Genomic DNA, 15,841 nt, shown 5'->3' with positions numbered 1-15,841 from the left:
CAAATTGTATAACTGCATGTACTCAGAACAAGTTTAATATCGAAGACATTTTTCTGAGGCAGAACCGGGACCATTTATATTTCCATGATATCAAAGAACATTTTAGGATTCCAATTTGTGATTTTTTAAAATATCACAAGCTTTTTCTTCTATCGTGCTTGTAAACGCTGGGAAAACCAAGGAGTTGGTGGTGGACTTCCGGAGACGCAGACCCCCCACACTGACCCCGGTGAACATCCAGGGAGTGGACATTGAGATAGTGGACTCTTATAGGTACCTGGGTGTTCACCTGAATAATAAACTGGACTGGAGCCACAACACTGATGCTCTTTACAGGAAGGGTCAGAGCAGACTCTACCTGCTGAGGCCATTTGGAGTCCAGGGAGCGCTTTTAAAGACCTTCTATGACTCTGTGGTGGCATCTGTCATTTTTTACAGTGTTGTATGTTGGAGCAGCAGTTTATCGGCAGCTGAGAGGAAGAGGTTGGATAAACTCATCAGGAAGGCCAGCTCTGGTCTGGGATGCACCCTGGACCCAGATAACATCTCTGATGGACAGAGTAAATGTTGCTGAACTGCAAAGCTCCTTCAGTGACAGACTGCTCGATGCATGAAGGAGCGTTTCCGCAGGTCCTTCCTCCCTGCAGCTGTTAGACTGTACAATCAAAACTGCTCCCAACAAACAGATGTTTACATCTGCGCTGTAACTGCAATAATTTAATCAACCGATTTGCACTACAACCCGGGTTTGCCTTTTATCTGTAGTTAATTTTATTTAATTTAATAACTGTACAGTACTCTGTTTATAGTAACTATTGTCTTTAATGTAAATATGTAAGAAAAAACAATGTGTATGTTTGTCTTGTGTACTGTTTGTTTGTATATTTGTCTTTCTGGCTGCTGTTACAACCTAATTTCCCCTTGTGGGACAATTAAAGGATTATTCTATTCTATTCTACCAAAAAAGTCACACAAAATCTAAAACTTTGTGTATTATATATGATACACACATCCCACTTAGAAAACTCTCACACTGATACATTAATCCTGTAAGCCTTTACACTGATCATATTCTACTTTGGGGAATTTCAACATAAATGAAATAGTGTTTTGCTAAACCTTTTCCTTACTTTATGGCACTGACACTGCTACAATAGTGGCCACTATTAATAAACATGGCTACTGTTTAAATAAAGGTGTCAGAGTAGGCCGAGTTATCAGCGCAAGATAAAAGGCGAGGTTTAAAGGTGGATAGGAGGATAAAAAGGTGGTTTAAATGGAGTTTTTCACTTAAAGAGAAAGGAGCTAAAATGGATATCTGAGGGACTGCAACAGGTAATTAATATTTTTGAACTGTGAATCATCAGAGTTGCCTACTTCTAGGACTCTGTTTGAGGGAGACACTCTACTTTTATAGAGTTCTGTGATAAAACACCCAGTGCAACTCACCTTCAAGCATCTAGTGGTTAAAATGTGTCAGACGTAAATATAAATAATTATACATATTCTTCTAGATCAGGGGTGTCAAACTCAAATACACAGTGGGCCAAAATTCAAAACTGGAACAATGTTGTGGGCTAACATTAATATTTATTAGAAAAAAAAAAACTTCCTCCAGATATAAGAATCAATCTTTTCTTATTGACTCAAACAAGTTTTGCTGAAAAACTGAATATGGAACAAGCAAAGCTTAATACTAAACGATATATATATTAGCTGTATAATACCAGTAGGCCAGCTCTAGTAATTTGGTATGGCTTCGCGGGCCAAATGTAATTACACTGCGGGCCAAATGTGGCCCACGGGCCAGAGTTTGACACCTATGTTCTAGATTATGGGAACAGCAGGACTTGTTTTTGTGGCTGACACCACACCAGTGATGAAAGTACGACACCATTAGCCTTACTTGAGAATGACGATGACGACTATGATGTGGAAGAGGACAAAAAAGATCCTGGCCGAAATGTGGGTGACGGTGGCAAAGCCGCTGCTGAGAAGTGGAGTCTTGTTAAGAAATGATAACAAACAGGAATCCAACCTGGCCAACGCAATTATTCTCAAACATTTCATAAATGTGGCAGATGATTTTATTTGCAGTAGAATGAAAGTCACTGAGGGAAAAAAAGGGGGGGGGATTGTAGTTTTGAAGATGTCTTAAAAATTCAAATCGCTGCTGGTAACTGAAAACAAGAGATTTAACACAGAAAATGCTGAGACATTCAGCTAAAGGATATCATGCCATTGGTTGACCACGGTAAGCTCAAACAGCAGGATGAAGGAGGAGACCACATCGTTGAAGTTATTCTTGCAATAGTTGAGCTTTGCAAAGTCTGTTCCATTCAGCAGAGGATTACCACAATATGCCTTTGCTGGATCGGTGGAGCTCTGTTCATAAAACGTCACCTTCCCTTTAAACAGCTCCATCCCCACCATGGCAAAAATGTAGTACACCACCTGTGGAGGAACACCACAACGGACAGAACCATCTTCACAAACATAATGTCAGCTTCAGTTTTCAGACCCCTCAGCAGGTTGAGGATCTGCATAACGCAGCGTTTGTAGGTTGGCTGATCCTCACTATGTTTTAGAGCAGGTGTGGGCAACTCCAGGCCTCGAGGGCGGGTCTCCTGAAGGTTTTAGATGTGTCCTTGATATAAAACAGCTGATTCAAAGGGCTAAATTAACAACATGTCTTGTAGTTCTCCAGAGGCCTGGTAATGAACTAATCATTTGATTCAGGTGATATCTAAAGCCTGCCCGACACTTGGCCCTCGAGGCCTGGAGTTGCCCATCCCTGTTTTAGAGTGAAGTCTCTACTGAAGGTTGCCCTCATATTGGTGATGGATCTTTTAAGACAGAACTATCATTAGGGCGGCTAACATCAGCTGCGCTTTGTTTTAGTGTTTGTTAACAAATGATACTATGACAAACCAGCCTGCTGTCAAACTCACAATGATAAGCTGTCCAAATGTGAGGATTGCTGGTCCAATCCTGATCAGGGTGTTGATGATTGTACGAAACCTAGCAGGAAAATAGACCTCACTGTTAGTAAAGCAACATGCTCATGCCTTCCTACTGTGGCATCCATTTTTCATTTGATGCATCTAAGGATTACTGCAGGATCACCACAAATACAGATGATTTTTATACAAGGATAAATAAATGAATAAGTTAAGAAATGTAGTTAAACCTTTTGATGCTGTCCACCACCCGTATCAGTCTGAGGACTCGTAGAATGAAAACAATGTCCAAGATTTGTCGGCTGGAGAAGTGACTCGCTATAATGCAAACGGGATTAACAAATTAATGAATTAACAAAGGCCAATAGCTTGTATCATCCTGTGTTTTAAAATAGTTATTGTGATTGACAGGGACATGAACACTCAAAGTAAACACTCAAAGATGTATCTAAAATGTGCAGGAGCAGGAGCTTTAAAGGCTAAATCATGAAATCCTTTTTGGGGGAAAACTGAGCATTTATACTTTAGTATTTTATAACTCAATTTTCAAAACTGTTTAAAAAAACAACAACAAACTTGTGAATTTGCATATTCAAAGTTTTAATTTGTATTATATTAGTTAGTCTGCATTTTTTGTTTGTTTGTTTTGTTTGGTTTAAATTGTACTGCACAATTAATGTAGTTGTGTGTGTGTGTGTGTGTGGGGGGGGGGGGGGGGGGGGTGACTACATTACACTTGATGACTCTACCATGGCGAAATTTGCCTTTATAGCTACACCGTGTAATTTGTTATTGTTGTAGTTGTATGTTTGTTTTCAGTTCAGTGATTTTCTGCCTCTGTTCCCCGACTCCATGCTGGTGTGTACATTCAAAGTGATGAAACAGATTGCATTAAACAAACAAACAAACAAACAAAAAGTGATGTGCCAGCCAGATGTAAATTGGCAAGGGTTAAGTTTGACCTTGATTTTGACCCTGTTGGAACAAAGCTTAACATTAATTAGAAACTCTTACATGACTTCATCACAGAGTTTACGGTGGTGGCAATAAGAGCAGAGATGACAATGATTGTGTCAAACCTGAAGACAGAAAACAGAAATAAAAAAAAAATTCAAACTTTAATTTAGGCAGAAATGCGATGAACGAGGATGCTGAGAACAAAACCCTTTTTTCTTATGGCGTCAGTCTGACACCACCAACATGTCACAAAACACAAATATACCATGAATGTAAAAAAAACGACCTTTTTCTCAGCATCAGTTAAGTGTGAGAAAATCTTCATGTTGTAAAAGAATCAAAAATTTTTATCTTTTGTATTCTTATCCAAGTATTTCAAATTTAAAGAACATTAAAACTAACAAGCACATGCAGGGGGCTGCAGAGTGTGGAAGCAAACAAGCAGCTTTCATTCATGGACTGAATCCAGGTCTAGCAATTCATCCAGAAAATATACAAACACAATGCTGAATATTTTTTTGACTGAAGTTCTCGCAGCTTCACTGCTCAGTAGCAAATGTAACACTACTGTAAAAAAAGAAATGATAGCATAAGAAACAATGAAGACAAAAACTATTTCAAAAGCTGCAGCAAGAAACCTTCAGAAGGATCAGAGCTTAAAAACCCAGTGGCAACTTTATTAGGTGCACCAAGATGGATCTAAAGACAAACCTATTGTCATTCTACACACACACACACACACAATAATATCATACCCAATAAAGTGGCCACTAAGTGCAAAAAGCCATGAAAATGAGGCAATTAACTGGCAAATACAGTGAGGAACATAAGTATTTGAACATCCTGCGATTTTACAAGTTCTCCCACTTAGAAATCATGGAGGGGTTTGAAATTCACATTGTAGGTTATTTGTATTGCACTGCTGCACATAAGTATTTGAACACCAGGCAATCAGCAAGAATTCTGGCTCTCAAAGACCTGTTGCTATGCCTTTAAAAAGTCCAGCTCTCCACTTATTAATCTAAATTAGTAGCACGTCTGAGCTCTTTAAAGACACCTGTCCACCCCACAGTCAGTCAGACTCCAACTACTACCATGGGCAAGACCAAAGAGCTGAAATGCTTATGTGCAACACAAATAAATTCTTTAAAAAAAAAAAAAATCATACAATGTGTTTTCCTGAATTGGTTTTTAAATGCTGTCTCTCACAGTGGCGCTACAATGTGAATGTCAGACCCCGCCATGATTTCTAACTGGGAGAACTTGAGTGTTCAAATACTGATGTTCCTCACTGTAATATAAACTAAATTTAACTGAAAGTTGTTTTTGTTTTTTTTAATAGAACATTAAAATTGTAGTTTTTAACATTTTTTGTACATTGTACCATTTTACCATGTTTTGTTTTGAGCTTTTCTTTTCAGTTTAGTTGTGAGTGGATCTGCCTGCTTTAGGTTTATCAATTACATTAAAAACTAATATTTTCACTTTTTCTGATTAAAACAAACTGAAGTTCATTTGAAGTTCAGAAAAGGTCTACAAATGTGCGCGCATTTGTGGATTGAATTCAATGATGGTGATTTTCAATATTCAATATAGAAATGTCCCTTGTGTACAAAGACGTTTCAGTCTGTCCAATTCTTGTTGTTCTTAAATTGTTGAACTGTATAACAAATTGTCACACTGTCCTTTACACACTATTCAAACACAACCAGATTTCCCAGTGTCATCACTTTGTTATATATTATTATTTTGTTTTTACGTCTCTATGCATTCTCAATCATCCAGGAAAGTAAATCTCCAAAAGTTGATTCATCCAAGTGACGACTGAAGAAGTCACTTGGATGAGTGACGAAACGTTTCTCCCACAAAACGCTACGTCCAGATGAACAGAATCAACTTTTGGAGATATTTTGTTTTTACTTTTGACATTAAACTAAGCTCCATCATTAGGAAAAGTTCACTTCCCAAAGCTTAAAAGAGTAGATAAACAACCCGCTGAGCATCAGTGACTTGGTCGAAGCACTTGAAGGCGTATGAAGGTAAAAGAAGCGGCTGATAATGTAAAAGAAACATTAAATCATGTCACATACCTTGTACTTATAATCTGGGATGTAGATACGCTGTGTGAAATTCATGCAGCACAACTTGTTGATCTTAGATTTGATTCATTTAAATACTTCCATTACTTGTTATATTAACAAATACCCAAAAATACTATACACATATTTTAAGAAATTAAACACACAAATACAGTACATGTTAATTTATAAATGTATACGTATGGGTTTGTGTATTAAGCAAGCAGACTTGGATTACACTGTTGGTTTTGATCTGCACAGTGGATTTTTTTTGTTTTTTAAACCATCTGCCTCACTGAAAAAGCTTGAATAGATGGTGCTGTGTAATGTCTGGATCTCTGATTCCACATGAACACCTGTTAAAATGTACCTTAAGCTGTCTGTAGATAAATCAGTACTGGGGATTCAGAACCTTTGGTGAGTAAAGACAAAGTGTCAAAAGCACAGTAATGACATTATAATGTTATACACTTGTTCTCACCAGTTCCAAAAACTGTGTTTGGAGAAGAACACTCTGGGCTCAAACACATACAGCTTCAGCAGAATCTCCAGAATATACAGAGCCAGAAAAACCCACTCTGAGTTCGCAATCATTGGATTCTCCTCATCAAGACCGATGAAAACAGCATTCACCAGTATGATCAGGTCATATACCATAACAAAGGCCCTGGAAAAGAACACATATAGTTCTGTGTTTGTAACTACTTACATCAAAATCAGAGAAAAAAAGAAGGTTTCAAAGTTGAATTTGTATCTTACCGGTGTTGGACCAGTTTGCATAGGAGTTTGCTGGGGGCTGACTGGTATAGCGAAGGGCACAAACTTTGAAGTGGATGAGGTCTTGACTTAATTGTTATTATTTCAATATTCAAGAGGTCAGCAAGCTGGACAAATGCCACCTTACCTGTAAAATAATCATCCTAGAATTGTAATCAAAAACGTTACAAAAATATAAAAACTTAAACTTAGGTCTATTTTAAATGAATCATCTAATGCAGGGGTCGGCAACCCTGGGCACACGTGCCAGCTCACGCGAAGGGTTAACTCAGACATTCCCAAAGTGTGGGGCCCGCCCCCTAGGGGGGGCGCAGAGCCATTGCAAGGGGAAAAAACAAAACAAAACGCTTGGACACTGCTAGGATGGGCACCTACACAAACGGAAAGCAGGAGATGAAGCATCGCTGGATATGTTTCCAAACCAACTTCATTCTATTCCAAAGACGAGAAAATATGGTGAAGCAAATCTTCCCTTTGGTTTCACCTGCTCAAGTGCCGAGGTTAGTCTCCCCTGCAGGATTGGTTTTCCCTTCGTCGGGAGCACACGCTGGGCTCTCCAAATCACCAGCAAAGAGTATCCCACATTCTTGATTTTTAGTTCACAAACACTTGTTGTAATGACTAACTACTGCTGACATGTTGGAGATGTTTGCTCTTTATACAGTAAAGTTACAGCGGGATACAATTAATATCAGGCTGATCCTGCCACGATTTGTTCTCCCTGTCTAAATCACGGACAGCTGTTTATGTTTTTAAACCCATTTTGCACAGAGAGGCATTTTTTTGAAAAATGTATTGATAGCAATGTTGAATATTATTACACAGGAAAAAAAAACAACTACGCGTAAAATAATCACACTGTGACGCCTCTGCCTTTATAAATAGAGGGACAGTAACTGCGTGTTTATATGTAAGCGTGTAAAACCTGAAGATAGAGACAAAATACTGTTAATCTGCCATTGTGCAATTCCTCTCACATAAGCAATAACGTGGCGCACAGCTGATGTGAAAAAAGGCACATATCTTCAACGTTGCGTGACGAACTCTGTATTCCTCGTCCACACCTAAACGCAAAAAAGGAGTTTTAAAAAATCTCAGTTTTCAGTGATTCCAAACGCCGTTTACGTGTGGGAGAAACAGTTGCGTTTTCAAAAATACCCGTGTAGGTGCGGACGTAGCGTAAAAGAGTTAATAGTTTATTTTCTTACTACCTGTAATTTATTGCAGATTACTTGTATTTGCTTAATTGTTTACTAAATGTTTGAGGTGTGAAATAAACCGCAATTGAGCAAAATATGGGTGTGTGTGGTTGGAGGATGTGTTAGTGCGTGCGTGTGTGTGTGCGCGCGCGAGGGGGGGGGGGGCGCGAACATTTTTCTGTAAAACAAAGGGGGGCCCAGCGAAAAAAGTTTGGCAACCACTGGGTTAACTGATGGCACGACCATAGCTGGGCCCGGTGGGCCGATGGTGATTTTTCGTTTTTATGGGCCGATGATTTTTTTGTTTTTTTTATTGTTTTTGTAATGGTAACAATGAAAGGTGGTGGATTGGCCAGATGCTGGCCGATGCGTAAAAATAACTCAGTTGTTTGGTGGTAGCTATGGCGGAGCTTCCACAGAGGCCAGCGGGTGGATGAGGGAAAGGAGGAGGCAGGAGAAGGAGAGATGGAGAAACAGGTTTACCTTTTAGGTGACATGAATGAGTTGAAGGGAAGTTATAAACCGTTTCTGAGAAATAACACCAGGATCCTTTTCTATGTAGCTGACAGCTGGTAACTGTGCAGGGGCGGGTCTAGCAAAGTTTTGCCAGGAGAGGTGGGAACAAAGAAATACTTTTCTTTCTTATTCTCATTTCAAATGTCTAGCTTTTAATAAATAATTGTCTGAATCTTACAACCAAAGTTTTTATCTGATATAAAATGTATAGAAATCATACATATACCAACGAGACAGCGTATATCACTGTCACAACAGTATCTGTTTTCATTCAAAGGCTTTATGGCTTTTCCTAAAATACCTGGTGGGCTGGTCTCTAGTCAAAATGCCCGGGCCAATTTTTTTGTTCCAGTCCAGCCCTGGGCACGACACGCAGTGAATTAATCTTAGAGGGTGCATTAAAAAAATAAATGGCCGGGCCAGCGGTGCACATCGCAAATTAGCTCGCATAGACACATTAGTTGTGCCGCTTCTTAATGACGGTATCTTAGCTAACAACCCCAACTACCAGATTCAACTTGTAATTGGCTAAAAATCACTTAGCCTACTGGTGAGAGGGACGTTGCTAGATGGCAGTTTTTTCGAGCAATGTTGAAATTTCCACTTTCCAACACAATGCGTTTTCGGGACTTTCAGGTGTTTGGACCAATGTTTTCTTTTCTGATCAAACCAGAAAGCTTTAATGAGCAGCTGGATTTGTCTCGCATTAACTGGCTGGACACAGAGGACATCGAAATGCAGCTGATTGAACTGAAAAGCTCGAGTCTGTGGGGGTCAAAGTTTGCAGAACTACAAACACAGCTGGAATCCACAGCTGTGCGTGTTCATGGAGCTGCATTTTCACCTGCTGGACACCACTACCTGACAGGTTTAACTGTCTTCAGAACATTGCAGAGGCCTTATTGACAGTATTTGGCTCTGCATATCTGTGCGAGCAGATTTTCTCTCACATGAGTCCTCAGGTAGCCGTCTGAATGCTGGACACTCGGAGACCTGTGTCTCTGAGTGGGAGACTAGAGATCACATTAACATGTGTGTCTCTGTATTAACAAACGTGCCATATTGGCCCAGTTTATTCTTCTTATCATTGTTGTGAGGAGACCATAAACAGCATTTGCATTTTCTGTTGTACAGTTCATTTGCTGTTATGGATAAAAAGTATTTTTTTGTTTCAAAATAGCTGATAACTATTCGCTGATAGCTGCCAACATCTGCGAACAAATATAATTCTATAAAGTGGTTCTATACAGTGTGTAACTGTTAATATAGAGCGTTATTACATTTATTGCTAATGCAATCATATGGCACACTGACTTCTGAGGAAATATTATATGGCACTCATGATCAGAAAGGTTGTCGACCCCTGACCTAATGTAACAACCTTCTCTTTGTTAAATGCAGGAATTGCAGTACGCCCCGCAAAACTGTTTTCATTTTTCCTTCGAGTATATAGCAGCATTTTTGGAAATTTTTCTCCCCTGTGCAAGACTGAAAAATGAAGACAAAATGCCAAAAACTGAAGTAACTCTAACTGCCACTTGAGGCTTGCTCTGTAAGCAAGACTCCCATGTGAAAATGCAAAGTTTTGTAGTTTTAGAAAGGATGTCTAAAGCGTAGCACAAAAGTGGTTTTCATAGTGAGTTAAAAGAAAACAGAAACAGCAAATTCATGCTATTGCACAAGTGCAAAGTCACACACACTGCATGTTCACAAAGCAGAGGTTAAAAACCAAGATGCATGGTTTAAAAAAAATAAAATAAAATAAAATAAAATAAAAACCTGCATAAGAGGCAGTAGCAAATAACTTGATAGAGACAAAATCATTAAACGAATTCAGGGATAACAACCACATGTGCAGAGCACACACAGAGAAATATGTATAACTGTAAAGATCAATTAGATTTTTTTTTTTTACTTCTTGGGTTGTATAACATCAGATGTTGTGGTTGGTGGAAAAATAGAAATGCTCAATGATAATGCATTTTGACTTCCTTCATGTGGCAGATGAGTGTGAAGACACTGACTCAGCAGAGTATGCAGAGCTGAATGATACTGGACATCTGAACAATGCCTCAGCTTCAAGGATTAGACTGGACTGGTGACAATTTAATGGCCTTTAGGTAGATTTAGGGCATGCAGGCTGTACTCAGTTTACACATGAACACGCAAAACTGTGAGACAACCTGGTCACCTACGGCTTTAAGCAATTAAAATGCATTTAATCGTATTCATAACCTTACCCTTATTCCAAAGCAAATACAAAATGTTGAGATATTTGTGTAGAATAATAGAAGATGTAATGCAGTTCCATAGTTTATCTATGACATGCAGTTATATTCAGTCGTACAGAGCCAGTTTGGCCTTGAAATGTTGCTAAAATGTAAAGAAGGCAGCATTGCACAGCAGCTTTGTTCATTTGTCCTGAATATTACACTCGTCTCATAGCTTCTTAGCTGTGGATCAGGGATCAAACGAACTATTTTGCCAAGTTGCATAGTGACACGCCAGGAGTTTATTAAAAGCTAGACAGAAACTTTACACTGACTTTGCCTACGTACTTAAATTACAATTCGAGGCATTAACCACGAGTTTAATGTTTGTCTTTGTGTTTCTTACTCTTTAAAGATCACAAATAGTTATTTCAAACTATATATGACCTTTTAACATTTTTACATGCATACTTTCATCATGTCATTCTCATTATGCCTTTCTCTTCCAACACTGCTCTCTCCTCTTCCTCCTTATCTCCAACCTCATCTCCTTAAATTAAGTCAAAGCTCTAACACATGAAAATGTACATAAATATGCTCAGTTACTCTCCATATTGTCACAATTACTTGTCAGCTGACTATGTGACATGCAGATTAAACAGCTGACAACAAACTGGCTAAACAAAAATAAATCTCATCCCTTCCATCTTGGGTACTTATAAAGAACTTTACTAAACTCAACTTCCCTAAACGTGTTTTGGATTTAAGGTGTGTACAGTGGGGCAAAAAAGTATTTAGTCAGCCACCGATTGTGCAAGTTCCCCCACTTAAAATGATGACAGAGGTCAGTAATTTGCACCAGAGGTACACTTCAACTGTGAGAGACAGAATGTGAAAAAAAAAAAATCCATGAATTCACATGGTAGGATTTGTAAAGAATTTATTCATAAATCAGGGTGGAAAATAAGTATTTGGTCACCTCAAACAAGGAAAATCCCTGGCTCTCACAGACCTGTAACGTCTTCTGTAAGAAGCTTTTCTGTCCCCCACTCGTTACCTGTATGAATGGCACCTGTTTGACCTCATCATCTGTATAAAAGACACCTGTCCACAGCCTCAACCAGTCAGACTCCAAACTCCGCCATGGCCAAGACCAAAGAGCTTTCGAAGGACACCAGGAAAAGAATTGTAGACCTGCACCAGACTGGGAAGAGTGAATCTACAATAGGCAAGCAGCTTGGTGTGAAAAAATCAACTGTGGGAGCAATCATCAGAAAATGGAAGACATACAAGACCACTGATAATCTCCCTCGATCTGGGGCTCCACGCAAGATCTCATCCCGTGGGGTCAAAATGATCATGAGAACGGTGAGCAAAGATCCCAGAACCACACGGGGGGACCTGGTGAATGACCTGCAGAGAGATGGGACCAAAGTAACAAAGGTCACCATCAGTAACACACTACAACGGCAGGGAATCAAATCCCGCAGTGCCAGACGTGTTCCGCTGCTGAAGCCAGTGCATGTCCAGGCCCGTCTGAAGTTTGCCAGAGAGCACATGGATGATACAGCAGAGGATTGGGAGAATGTCATGTGGTCAGATGAAACCAAAGTAGAACTTTTTGGTATAAACTCAACTCGTCGTGTTTGGAGGAAGAAGAATACTGAGTTGCATCCCAAGAACACCATACCTACTGTGAAGCATGGGGGTGGAAACATCATGCTATGGGGCTGTTTTTCTGCCAAGGGGACAGGACGACTGATCCGTGTTAAGGACAGAATGAATGGGGCCAAGTATCGTGAGATTTTGAGCCAAAACCTCCTTCCATCAGTGAGAACTTTGAAGATGAAACGAGGCTGGGTCTTCCAACATGACAATGATCCAAAACACACCGCCCGGGCAACAAAGGAGTGGCTCCGTAAGAAGCATTTGAAAGTCCTGGAGTGGCCTAGCCAGTCTCCAGACCTCAACCCCATAGAAAATCTGTGGCGGGAGTTGAAAGTCCGTGTTGCTCGGCGACAGCCCCAAAACATCACTGCTCTTGAGAAGATCTGCATGGAGGAATGGGCCAAAATACCAGCTACTGTGTGTGCAAACCTGGTAAAGACCTATAGTAAACGTTTGACCTCTGTTATTGCCAACAAAGGTTATGTTACAAAGTATTGAGTTGTATTTTTGTTATTGACCAAATACTTATTTTCCACCCTGATTTACGAATAAATTCTTTACAAATCCTACCATGTGAATTCATGGATTTTTTTTTTTTCACATTCTGTCTCTCACAGTTGAAGTGTACCTCTGGTGCAAATTACTGACCTCTGTCATCATTTTAAGTGGGGGAACTTGCACAATCGGTGGCTGACTAAATACTTTTTTGCCCCACTGTATGTTGGTTTGGATATCACTCACCAATGGCCCCTTGGTTCTTGTCATCAGAGACGCTCCATAGCAGCTCTCTGTGAGCATTACTAAGGTTGGGTTGGACCAGTCGGACCAGTTGGTTCCAGCTGGCCTGGGTCACCACTGGCTCGCCGCCCTCCTCCCTTTGCTCCTGTAGAACACCAAATGCTCGCACCATCTTGTGCCTCTTAGCTCTCACTAGCTGCCGTACCTCTTCCTGTTGGAAATGATCATTTTCTTCTTAAATGACATGAAAGGAAATCTACTGTATTCACAAAGGATGTGACATAAATTTATAGAAAAATAAGTACGTTTAATAAATAATTCCAAGATCCAGGTGCTGCTGTAACAAAGGAACTTTCGGGATATATCTTATTTGATTGAATTGACAAATATTAATCAGATCTGCTTGCCACTTTAACATTTCGGTTGATATAATCTTACATGGCATATAGAGTATTTTGCAAAACCCTTTGCACAGCTTCTCAGGAGGTATGGAAAGTCATTGACTAATCAGACGTTTGGCGGTCAATCCCTGGCTGCTTCAGTCTGCATGTCAAAATACCTTTAGTCAAGATACTGAACCCCAAGTTGTTCTCTGATGTATACATCAGAGTGGCAATGCTTGTGTGAATGTTGCGTGATTTTGTACAATTCTAACGATCCTAAAAGTCAATATTGGCTACAACGTCCTTTATTCTTTACCACGGCCTGATATTTCCTAGGCAAGCTTCCTTGTAGCTTTCCTGAAGTAGTCTTCATAAACAGTTCTCCAGGCTTCTTGGAGGAAATTCCAAAGGTCTTCTTTAGATGTTGGGCGACGTCGTCGTTAAGAGGATCCTAAAGTGTTTTATTAATGTTGAGGTCCTGGTTCTAGGGAGGCCAATCCATGACTGCTTGTGTTCCACCATGTGTTTTTCTAAAAATGCATGCTTTTATTGCATTGTCAGTGTTTTCGGGATCATTGCCATACTGAAAAATTAAGCCATCACCAAAAAAATGGCCTGCCAGATGGTATTGCATGATCAATCAAATCTGACAGTACATTTTTATGTACATAGTTTCATCAATTTTGACAAGATTCCCAACACCACCGGCTGAAATGCTCAAACTAGGACAGAACCTTTACTGTGATTTACAGATGGCTATAGACACTTACTGTGCCCCTCTGCCAACTTCCTCTGAACATACTGATTTAAATTAAAAATTTCATTTTGGATTTATGATACCATAAGACCTGTCCCACTGATTTTCCGTTCAGTTTTTGTGGAATGTGGTATAGCTTAGCCTTTTCTCCTGGTTTCCCTCTCTTAACAATGACTTCTTTATAGCCACGCTTCCACTGAGACTATTTGTAATAAGGCTTCAGTGAACAGTAGATAAATCAAATGCAGGTCCAGATACATCTCTCAAGTCCTGTGTCAAGTGTGTGTGGTTTTTTTTTAATGCGGAGTGGCTCAAAACCTTTGCACAGTATGGTATTTTTTAAAGAAATGATAAAAATATAGAGAACTTGCACAGGAAACGGTCACATGGCTGTACCTTCAAGTATTTTTTATAGTTGTTGTATACGACAGCCAGGAAGACGGACATGAAGATGTAAGTGTTGATAAGGATGTACACAATGAAGAAGACTGCGAAGAAGAAGTTGGCGTTGTATGCTGGCATCCTGACAATAACAAGCAGAAAAAAAGAAGTCAGGCTAAGATACAAAGACAAATAGATACTAATAGAAAGATACGAGATACTAGAAGAAAAAAAACGGTTAGTGTTCACTTCCTTCTTCTTTTCTGTAAAGCTCAGAGAGTTCCCTCTCAAACCAAGAGGTCAGCACCAGAAAGAAACAAGAGTTTGTGTGGTTTGAAGTGCTATCTAAATAACAACACTACTTTTACTTCACAAACAGTTTCAAAATACATTATGTCAAATACACCAATAAAAATCTGAGAATTAGGATTATAACTGAGTTTGGCTGAATTGTGTTATTCATGTCGTCTCCTTGCAGTTCAGACATCACGCCTTATTGATCATATAAACAATTCCAGTATTCAATAGGGGTGGGGGAAAAAATCGATACTGTGTAGTATCGTGATATTTTGTTTGCTAATAATGTATCGATACAGGGACAGCAGAAATTGATATTTTGTTACAAAAAAGGTTTTTGTGGACTGGAACATGCTGACTTCAGAGCAAGAATCCTGACATTCCTTCACTGTCCAAATGTGTTTAACTTTTTTAATGGCAGCAATAAACATGACAGTTTACTTAATTAAAATAAAACATGTCTTAAATTAAAATAAGTTTAAAACTTTTTTATTTGATGTAAAATTATATTTTGTTTTAATTTACTTTCAAATTCTTCAGTTGCTGAAGGGGCTGCATAGTTTTCATAAATTTCATAGTTCAGAATAGCTATAATTGTACCAGATGGCAAGTTGGACTAGAAGTCGGACCGTTCAGTTTGTCAACAATAAAACTGAAATGAGAGAAAGACTGAGTGTGAGACTTTGATATTAGATAAAATGACTATTGATAAAGTTTACCTTTATGTACAGAATCTGAATATCGCAAAATATTTTTAAAAATTGCAATAATATCATATCGTGGGATGTATGGGGATTCCCACCTCTAGTATTCAAGGAACACATGCACAACATTGAATGCAACACAAATTACATTCAGTGGGTTTCAGCTGAACAAACATTTTAACAGAAATGAGAAAATCTGCTACTTTTTTTTTTAAA

General features: G+C 39.1%; 1 protein-coding gene across 2 annotated transcripts in view; it reads right to left on the bottom strand.

The window, feature by feature from the left end:
* Positions 1-15,841, bottom strand: part of tpcn3 (two pore segment channel 3) — a 33,210-nt gene that overhangs the window by 5,292 nt on the left and 12,077 nt on the right. Inside the window, exons 8-17 of one of the 2 annotated variants that reach the window (XM_085164010.1) lie at positions 14,640-14,766; positions 13,107-13,314; positions 6,755-6,899; positions 6,477-6,662; positions 6,008-6,037; positions 3,975-4,039; positions 3,191-3,278; positions 2,952-3,021; positions 2,235-2,454; positions 1,907-1,997 (exon numbers count right to left, since the gene is read on the bottom strand). In XM_085164010.1, coding sequence (XP_085020136.1) covers positions 1,907-1,997; positions 2,235-2,454; positions 2,952-3,021; positions 3,191-3,278; positions 3,975-4,039; positions 6,008-6,037; positions 6,477-6,662; positions 6,755-6,899; positions 13,107-13,314; positions 14,640-14,766 — 1,230 coding nt within the window. The remainder of the gene's footprint in view (positions 1-1,906; positions 1,998-2,234; positions 2,455-2,951; positions 3,022-3,190; positions 3,279-3,974; positions 4,040-6,007; positions 6,038-6,476; positions 6,663-6,754; positions 6,900-13,106; positions 13,315-14,639; positions 14,767-15,841) is intronic. The other variant, XM_085164011.1, reaches the window with a different exon arrangement.

Source organism: Neolamprologus multifasciatus, chromosome 6, assembly GCF_963576455.1.
Source record: "Neolamprologus multifasciatus chromosome 6, fNeoMul1.2, whole genome shotgun sequence".
NCBI lineage: Eukaryota > Metazoa > Chordata > Actinopteri > Cichliformes > Cichlidae > Neolamprologus > Neolamprologus multifasciatus.
The sequence above is the reverse complement of the archived record's forward strand: the minus strand, read 5'-3'. Positions and strand labels throughout refer to the sequence as shown.